At 49.6% G+C, this 10,000-nt stretch overlaps 1 protein-coding gene across 1 annotated transcript in view; it reads right to left on the reverse strand.

The window, feature by feature from the left end:
* The window catches only part of svild (supervillin d), a 65,218-nt gene that overhangs the window by 26,057 nt on the left and 29,161 nt on the right, over positions 1-10,000 (reverse strand). Inside the window, exons 6-8 of the mRNA XM_084455976.1 lie at positions 8,945-9,050; positions 7,000-7,469; positions 6,265-6,403 (exon numbers count right to left, since the gene is read on the reverse strand). Of these exons, the coding sequence (XP_084312102.1) occupies positions 6,265-6,403; positions 7,000-7,469; positions 8,945-9,050 (715 nt within the window). The remainder of the gene's footprint in view (positions 1-6,264; positions 6,404-6,999; positions 7,470-8,944; positions 9,051-10,000) is intronic.

Here is a 10,000-nt window from a genome sequence, read left to right on the forward strand (position 1 = left end):
CCTTCAGCAATAAAGCAGAGTTCTTTGACAGTTTTCCGAACGCTCACCCAAGCGGGTAAATGGAACACGCGTTGGGTGCGAGGGTCTCAGGACGGGGCGTGTGCATAGCGCTGAATCTATAGGAAGGGTTTTCTCACTTACGATCCAACGTTTAGCACGTCTCTAATTAAACACAGCTATGAAACCTAGCCCTCTGAGCAGCTGGGCCATCAACACACAGGCCTAGCACTAACTCTTCAAAGCCTCCATCACCTCCATATTATTCATAGCACATGACTACGGCAAAACATACAGCAAACTCTCCTCCATGTTCCGGCAGGTTGGCAGTATCAATTATGCAACAGCAACATGTGCCGAAAAAAAGGCTGATGTAACCGAGCTGAAGTGATCAGACTCACCCCTCGGTATGAAAAGTGTCCCTCCAGCACCTTTTGACTGCTAGCCTGTCGGCGGTGCGACTGGCTGAAGCGGTATTTATGGGGAGGTGGTCGCTTGTTTTAGTTTAGTAGTTTATTAGGATCCCCGTTAGCTGTTAATCCTGTTAGCTGTTACATCCTCATTAGCTATAACATTGTCATTAGTTGTTACATCCTCATTAGCTGTTACATCCCATTAGCTGTTACATCCTCATTAGCTGTTACATCCGATTAGCTGTCACATCCGATTAGCTGTTACATCCGATTAGCTGTTACATCCGATTAGCTGTTACATCCTCATTAGCTGTTACATCCTCATTAGCTGTTACATCCTCATTAGCTGTTACATCCCATTAGCCGTTAAATCCTCATTAGCTGTTACATCCCATTAGCTGTTACATCCTCATTAGCTGTTACATCCTCATTAGTTGTTACATCCTCATTAGCTGTTACATCCCATTAGCTGTTACATCCCATTAGCTGTTACATCCTCATTAGCTGTTACATCCTCATTGGCTGTTACATCCTCATTAGCTGTTACATCTTCATTAGCTGTTACATCCTCATTAGCTGTTATGTTTCTGTAGCTGGGGTCGCCGTGGTGTGTGTGTGTGTGTGTGTGTGTGTGTGTGTGTGTGCGTGCGTGTGTGTGTGGAGTGAGCCAATCCGAAAGGGTTTCCAGACTTCAGTCCTGTGTATATTCAATGGGATTGGAGGAACGCCCCCACAAAACCAGTGCAAAGGTGACTTTTTGTATATTGCACCAGGACTGGGTTTTTAGAGTCCCAGTTAACCAAAATCAGAGATTTGCTTGAAAACACATTCTATGTGTTAGTGATGCATTGCTGATAACATGTAAAAATGGGATGAACCATGTGTAGTACTGAATTGTGAAGTTAGATCAGTTTTGTGTTTTTGACCAGTTTTGATTTCTGGATTTTCTGGGCGGGCTTAAAATGGTACTTGATGACGTAGAGCGGTGTTCTTAGCATATCCCCGCCCTAACACTATATAAAGCTAGAACGGATTTGAATCTTCGGTTCTCCTGCTCAATCTTGAGTCTAGAATTAGCTAGTTTTAACCAGCAGTCTAGAATTAGCTAGTTTTTCTTAGTTAGCAATGCCTATGCATAAAACTAAACGAAAATGCATCCTTCCTGGATGCCAGCAGGAATGGGATGATAAGGTCTCCTTCTTTCAACTCCAGAGTAAAGCTGAAATGAGAAGCAAATGGTTAGCATTTTTGAAGAGCCATGGTGTTACAGAGGAGTCTGTCACCGCTAGCGCCCGCCTCTGCAGCAAACATTTCACTCCCGAAAGCTTCTGCAATTATAATATGAGGCTTTTGGGTTTCACGGACTTACGACTGGTCCTGGTGAATTCGGCGGAGCCAACCATCTCCCTCCCCGGCCTCCATTCTCCTCCTGTCGCATCAACCTTTGGTGCCGACACCGCTGCCTTGTGTGCTTATAGCTAATTAACGTTATAGCGTTAGCTAGGTAACGTAAGCAATAGGAAAATACACTGCTACGTTAATATACAAAATATTTGTCTTGACATTTATGTGGTAATGTCAGCTATGATGAATTATATGTAATCTTAGGAGGAATTATAGCTAACATTAGCTATGTAGTTTGTTGCAGATGGGAGTGTGTATATAACCTTAGTCTAGCTAACATAGCTAGCAGCACCGACCAGGCGACCACCCACCAAATAACGTTACGGATGATATATTATGACTATAAGCCAAGGTTATAATAGTTTTGCTTTTTTCATTAGTTTTTATTTTTATATCGTTTTAACTTTTTGTTTTCAATTTCAGTTTAGTTTTGATTAGTTTTAAAGCAGGTTTGCTAGTTTAGTTTAGTTTTTATTTTTTGAAAATGCTTAGTTTTAGTTTAGTTTTTATTAGTTTCAGTAATAGTTTTAGTTTTTTTTTCTTCTGCGCTAGCCTCGTGAGACCATCCTGATTTCACAAGCTCATGTTGTTTCACTCCGTGTGAAACAAACCATCTGGCGCACGTCAGGCTACTTCTGCGCAGGGGCACAGCTAAAAAAATGGAGGATAGATTTCATATCCACCCAAAATACTAGGCTTATGTATGAAATGAAAAAGACTAAAACTAAGGACATTTTCTCAATAATTTTTGTTTATTTTAGTTAGATTTGTAAACACACAATACAGTTTTAGTTAGTTATCGTTTAGTCTAAGTCTAGTTTTTATTTTTATTTCAGTTAACTAAAATGTTTTTTCACACCTAGTTTTCGTTTTTTTGTTAGTTTTCGTTAACTATAATAACCTTGCTATAAGCGTTAACTATACAGAAACTGCCTGCCATATTTGTGGCACCTGATGTGCGCATGGGTTCACCGGTAATGGTTACAGTATATTTCTCCAGCGGGAGACCGGGAGGCGGGAGCAAGGGGGATGGTTAGGTAGACCAGCTGCAGCTGGAGAAAGACGCACCCTCTCCCAGTGAAGCGGTGCTCGGCGGCTACTGGCTGAACATTCCAGTTCTGTTGGATATGTTGTGTGTGGAAAGTTGAAGCCGAGTGCTCGTTATTCTCCCACATAACATTGCCAACGAGAGTGGATGAGTCTGTCCCGATTATCAACTCCGGTAGTGTACGCTTCTTCGCGCTATCAGCGCTGTTCAAGCCAGTGACTAAAAGGTACATTTTAAACAACTTTTTCCATTGATCCCAATGGACGACAGTATCGCCTGGGAGGGATAGGAATGGGTCCGGAGGTGGCAGGGAGAGAATAGGGACAGACTCATACATTCCTCGTTGCCTGTTTTTGTATTTTGCATCTAAGGGCAGTAACACTGGCGCGTTGGTATAGAGTAGCTACAGTTTTACCTGTGTTGTTTGTCAGGAGGTAGGTTAGGAGGAAGCATCTGTGAGTTTGACTCATTAGACAAGTGTAATTTCAACTCCTCTCTGTTTTCACAAAGCTGTGCCTTCCTACCACAAAAGAGACGGCGTGCCAGTGTGACAATATGCAGACCAGAGAACTGTACTATTTGACAGGTTCTTCCCTCCACACCCCCTCCCCACGCAATTGGGTGTGGCTTCGGTGCCTTCAGCAGACACGCCCCCACAGTCTCAGACCAGAGAATGCTGCTGATTTTCAACCGATTTTGAAGCCTTATTTTATATACTTAGCGACATTTTTAATCACTCAGATTTGGCTGGCTGGTTAATGACATGTTTTCCTGTGGTGTATGAAGCTCATAACAAAAATTTGAACTGGGTTAACCTGGACTTTAAATAACGTACCAGGACCCTGAAAACACTGCATAGGTGCTACTGCTAAGGCTAGACTACTGCCTGGTAAACCAACTGACATCTTTGGTCCCTGGCTTCCTGGGCGGCTCAAGAATACTTCTCAGAATGACTTTCTTATCCTTTAATGATGCAAGTTGGGTGAACTACACCTTTAACTATATAACCGTATAACCCCCCCACCCCCCAGGGCCACCATGGCTCAAATTCTAGCTAACCTTTGGCTGAGATGGTTCTGAGCTTGGCTGGGTATCCCATCACTCTGAGTTCTATGACAGCTGCAGTGCACTGTGGGTTCCAGACTAATTCACCAGCAATGACCTAAGATGGATTAGGAGAAGATATCCACAGACTTGCATTTTTATCTGGAACAGCTCTGTGTGAAACTGTAAGAAGACCCTTTTTTTCCCAAGCTACAGTATGCAGATGTCATGAATTCATGGATACAAAATTGATTCGTTGCAAAAAAAAAAAAAAAACGGATATCTTTGCCAGCGGCCAAATGTAATTCTTTGGGGCTTGGCTAGAACGCTTGGGCTGTCTGTGGATGCCTCATATCTGCTTTGTCCAGGTTAGAAGGGGCTTTACTGTGAGTTTAGCTCACCATCATTTTCCTGAAACATGTGATGATGTACTGCGTTGTGGAATGGAGTTTTCCCATGGGAGAATGAGGTGTGGAAGACCTAGATGTAGGGAGGTAACTAACAAGTCTGTTTGAGGGTGCTGGGGGTGGTGGAGGTGGAGGTGGGGGGGGGTGGTGGATGGTGGTGGTGGAGGTGGTGGTGGAGGTGGTGGTGGTGGGGGTGGTGGTGATGGTGGTGATGGTGGTGGAGGTGGTGGTGGGGTGGTGGGGGTGGTGGTGGAGGTGGTTCTGGGGGTGGTGGTGGTGGTTCTGGGGGTGGGGGTGGTGGTGGGGGTGGTGGTGATGGTGGTGATGATGGTGGTGTTGGTGGTGGTGGTGGAGGTGGTGGTGGGGTGGGGGTGGTGGGGGTGGTGGAGGTGGGGTGGGGGTGGTTCTGGGGGTGGTGGGGTGGGGGTGGAGGTGGTGGTGGGGGTGGTGTTGATGGTGGTGATGATGGTGGTGTTGGTGGTGGTGGTGGTGGAGGTGGTGGTGGGGTGGGGGTGGTGGGGGTGGTGGTGATGATGGTGGTGGTGGTGGTGGTGGTGGTGGGGGTGGTGGGGTGGGGGTGGTGGAGGTGGGGTGGGGGTGGTGGAGGTGGTTCTGGGGGTGGTGGTGGTGGTGGGGGTGGTGGAGGTGGTTCTGGGTGTGGTGGAGGTGGGGGTGGGGATGGGGGGGGGGGGGTTTGGGTGGGGGGGTAATCTTTTCATATGTCTGTGTGAGAATGACAAGGAGAGGGTATGTACAGTATAAAACACATGACAGACAGACAGACAGACAGACAGACAGGCAGACAGACAGACAGACAGACAGACAGACAGACAGACAGACAGATAGATAGATAGATAGATAGATAGATAGATAGATAGATAGATAGATAGATAGATAGATAGATAGATAGATAGATAGATAGATACTGTAGGCAGGCAGGCAGATAAACCGACAGACAGGCAGACAGGCAGACAGACAGACAGATAGATAGACAGATAGACAGATAGACAGATAGACAGATAGATAGATAGATAGATAGATAGATAGATAGATAGATAGATAGATAGATAGATAGATAGATAGATAGATAGATAGATAGATAGATAGAAAGATAGATAGATAGATAGATACTGTAGGCAGGCAGGCAGGCAGATAAACCGACAGACAGACAGACAGACAGGCAGATAGACAGGTAGAAAGACAGACAGGCAGATAGATAGACTAGAGTGTGAATAAAAGGCATTCATTTGTTTGTGTGTGTGAGGGACAAGATGTGACACAGATGGAGAGAGAGATAGAGAGATAGAGAACAGGAATGTGGGCTCTTGAAGGAAGGAGAGAGCAGCTTAGAGAGCGAGGGAGGAGGGAGGGAGGAGGAGGAGGAGGAGGGAGAGCCTCAGGAAACACCCTGCAGCCGTACGGCCTCTTTATTCCCACCAGCAGGCGAGGTCAGAGGCACCCGTCTCCGGGAGGCCAGCTAAGCCCCGGATTTGGAGTCAAACGCCCCTCCCAAAACCCCCCCACATCCCTCACAGCTACACCGCCGCACACACTACCCCTTCCTCCCTTCTCTCACACACACACACACACACACACACACACACACACACACACACACACACACACACACACACTTCCCTCCTCCCCTTGGCAAGCGCACAGGGAAACGCGCTGATTCAGCAGCACAGGGAGAAATGCGACTCTGTGGTCTCCGCCCCCCTCCCCCCCCCCCCCATCCCCAACCCACACTCATTCACTCCCCATCACCACACCGCTATGGAATGACTGGGTAAGGCTCCTGGCCGGGCGTGTCCCAGACGACAACTTTCCTATCTCCCTCCTCCCTCCCCCGCCGCACACAAGTGAACGGGGGGGGGGGAATCACCGCTTACGAGGACCAGATTCCCCTAGATCTACCCACAATGCATTGCGTCCCCGCGCCCCAACCGACCTTCTTCCTCCAGGCGTTCTCTGCCCCCTGCAGCTGGTTGCAGCGCTCGGACAGGGACCTCTGGACCGTCTCGCTGGGCTTGGGTTTCTTCAGCTTCAGCTTCCAGTCGTCCTCACCAGCGCCGGTCAGCTCCCACAGTCTGGACGCACGCACAGGGAACGCTCAGGTCATGTTGTTTTATGTGTGTTCATTCATGTGTGTGTAGGTGTGTGTGTGTGTGTGTGTGGATGTGTGTGTGTAGGTGTGTGTGTGTGTGTGTGTGTGTGTGTGTGTGTGTGTGTGTGTGGGTGTGTGTGAGTGTGTGTGTGTGTGTGCGTGTGTATGTGTGTGTGTGTGTGCGTGTGTGTGTGCGTGTGTATGTGTGTGTGTGTGTGTAGGTGTGTGTGTATGTGTGTGTGTGTGTGTATGTGTGTAGGTGTGTGTGTGTGTATGAGTGTAGGTGTGCGTGTGTATGAGTGTGTAGGTGTGTGTGTGTGCGTGTGTAGGTGTGTGTGTGTGTAGGTGTGTGTGTGTGTGTGTGTAGGTGTGTGTGTGTGTGTGTGTGTGTATGTGTGTAGGTGTGTGAGTGTGTGTGTGTGTGTGTGTAGGTGTGTGTGTGTAGGTGTGTGTGTGTGTGTGTGTAGGTGTGTGTGTGTGTGTGTATGTGTGTAGGTGTGTGTGTGTGTGTGTGTGTGTGTAGGTGTGTGTGTGTGTGTGTGTGTATGTGTGTAGGTGTGTGTGTGTTAGTGTGCTCACCTCTCTTTTATGGAGGAGCCCGCGCTGCCGTCCAGGCTGCTGCCCTGCGGTTCATCCCCATCCTCCGAGGCCGAGGGCGTGTCCTCCGAGGCCGAGGGCGTGTCCTCCAGGCTCCACCTCCGAGGCTCCTCCCCCAAACTCCCGCCGGCGCCGCTCTCCCTCGGCTCTCGCGTGGCCCCGTCCGGGCCGTCTTCCGCTGACACGTCCACGTCCACCTCCTCGTCCTCCTCCTCCTCCTCCTCGTCCTCGTCCTCGCTCTCCGGGGGGTGTCTCAGGGTGACGCTGGGCTGGCGCTGCGCGGTGGCGGCGGCGTGGCCTTCCTCCTCACCGTGGTCCGACTCCACGCTGGTGGAGCGGCTCTTCTTCAGGATGCCCCGGATCCCGGCGGGGGCGGAGTCCTGGCGCTGCAGGGCGCCCCGGGGGGGAGGGGCCGAGTCGGCCTGTTCCGGGCCGGGGGGGGAGGAGCAGAGCTGCGGAAGAGAGCGGTGTTTCGTTATAGCGTCTCCGTGGAAAAAAAAACACCAAAAACGCCACGCTCCAAAAAACTGTTTCCTGTCGATCTCCAGGTCTGCGGCTGTGAATCTCAAATTGTTCTGACCTTTAACTGCCACAAACTATGTCACACGGGTGTTCAAAGTCCATGTCCATCAATTGATTCGCAATTCAGTCAGTTAGAGACTGAATAAAACAAACAAACGCATCAAAGCGGTGATACTCAGTGGGTTTTTGCCTGTCGGCTATATTGAAAAATCTGCTGAAACAAACATTTTAAACACAACCAGAGGAGCCTGAGCCATTAGTGAACCATTAATAATGTGTGTGTGACAACCTCTCTCAGTCAGGGCCCCATATGGCCCACCCAGCCCCCACGCTCCACTCACTCACCCCCCCCCCACACACTCCCCAGACCCCCCCTCAACTCCCAGACCCCCCCTCTCCACTTCGAGCCGGCCCCCTCTAACCCCCCCCCCCTCCTCCCCTCCCTTGCCCCCCGGCTGTCAGATACTCAGACGGAGTGTGTGCAGCGCTGCTGCCGGGGGTCCGGCTGAACACAGCAGGGCTGAGGCCCCGAGGAGCCGCTGACACGCTACTGCTGAGTGACTGAACACAGGCCAACACAGGCCAACACACACGGACCAGGGCTGAGTGACTGAACACACGCCAACACAGGCCAACACACACGGACCAGGGCTGAGTGACTGAACACACGCCAACACAGGCCAACACACACGGACAGGGAGGATGGAAAAAGTGAACGAGAGGCAGAGAGAGGGGGGAGAGAAAGAGACCGTAGAGAGAGGAAGAGAGAGAGGAGGAGAGAGGGAGAGAGAGAGGCAGAGAGACAGAGAGAGAGAGAGAGAGAGAGAGAGTGAACAGTAGAGCAGCAACAGTACCCCCACAGGGAGGTGAAAGGGCAGATGGGTTTGGAGGCTAATACTTGTTTGTGTGTGTGAGTGTGTGTGTGTGTGTGTGTGTGTGTGTGTGTGTGTGTGTGTGTGTGTGTGTGTGTGTGTGTGTGTGTGTATGTGTGTGTATGTGTGTGTCTTTGAGTAACACTGCAGCTAGGCTGTCCTGGGGGGGGGGCTGCTTTCTTGAAAAACAGCACACCATAGACAAGAGTGCATGTGTGTGTGCGTGTGTGTGTGTGTGTGTGTGTCTGTGTGTGTCAAAGAATCGTCAGCCTAAGAAAGTGAAAAAGAAATCAAGGGAAATACTTGTGAAATCCTTCCCAAGTCCACACAACACTGAACTACGTTGGTATTCCCACAGACTCCCACACGCAAAGAAGAATACACTGAAGTCCAGTGTCGGATATCTGTAAACCTATCCACCACGCACGCACGCACGCAGGCAGGCAGGCACGCACGCACGCACGCACGCACGCACGCACGCACGCACGCACGCCTCCTGTGTCATCAGCAGGGCTCGCGCCGTTTTCACTCACCTTCCCCGCTGCGTCCACCGTACCAGGCTGCAGGCGGGCGCTCCGCTCCCTCGGCCCGCTCCGATCCACGGGCTCCATCTTCCCCTCCCCGGGGGTCTCTGAGGGGCTAGAGGAGAGAGGGAGGGAGGGGGAGAGAGAGAGAGAGAGAGAGAGAGAGAGAGAGAGAGACCACACACACACACATCGGTCCAACAGGAAATGAAACACTGCTCTTTTCTCTTCATCATACTGAAATCAAGTGGGTCATGTGACTTGTTAGTCACCCTAAACAAAGCCCCTGATTGGCTACTGAGTAAACCTGAATGCGTCAGGTTGTGATACTCAGCCTGTCTGTTATCTGAGGGACTACATCTGAAAGGGGAAGATGTAGTACGTGTCGGAAGAGGACTGGTTTGAGGGTTAGAGTTAGGGTAGTATGGATGGTTTGAGGGTTAGAGTTAGGGTAGTAAGGATGGTTTGAGGGTTAGAGTTAGGGTAGTAAGGATGGTTTGAGGGTTAGAGTTAGGGTAGTATGGATGGTTTGAGGGTTAGAGTTAGGGTAGTATGGATGGTTTGAGGGTTAGAGTTAGGGTAGTATGAATGGTTTGAGGGTTAGAGTTAGGGTAGTAAGGATGGTTTGAGGGTTAGAGTTAGGGTAGTATGGATGGTTTGAGGGTTAGAGTTAGGGTAGTATGGATGGTTTGAGGGTTAGAGTTAGGGTAGTATGAATGGTTTGAGGGTTAGAGTTAGGGTAGTAAGGATGGTTTGAGGGTTAGTTAGGGTAGTATGGATGGTTTGATGGTTAGAGTTAGGGTAGTATGGATGGTTTGAGGGTTAGAGTTAGGGTAGTATGGATGGTTTGAGGGTTAGAGTTAGGGTAGTATGAATGGTTTGAGGGTTAGAGTTAGGGTAGTATGAATGGTTTGAGGGTTAGAGTTAGGGTAGTATGAATGGTTTGAGGGTTAGAGTTAGGGTAGTAAGGATGGTTTGAGGGTTAGCGTTAGGGTAGTATGGATGGTTTGAGGGTTAGCGTTAGGGTAGTATGGATGGTTTGAGGGTTAGCGTTAGGGTAGTATG

The sequence above is a fragment of the Borostomias antarcticus genome (assembly GCF_949987555.1).
Source record: "Borostomias antarcticus genome assembly, chromosome: 22".
NCBI classification, from domain to species: domain Eukaryota; kingdom Metazoa; phylum Chordata; class Actinopteri; order Stomiiformes; family Stomiidae; genus Borostomias; species Borostomias antarcticus.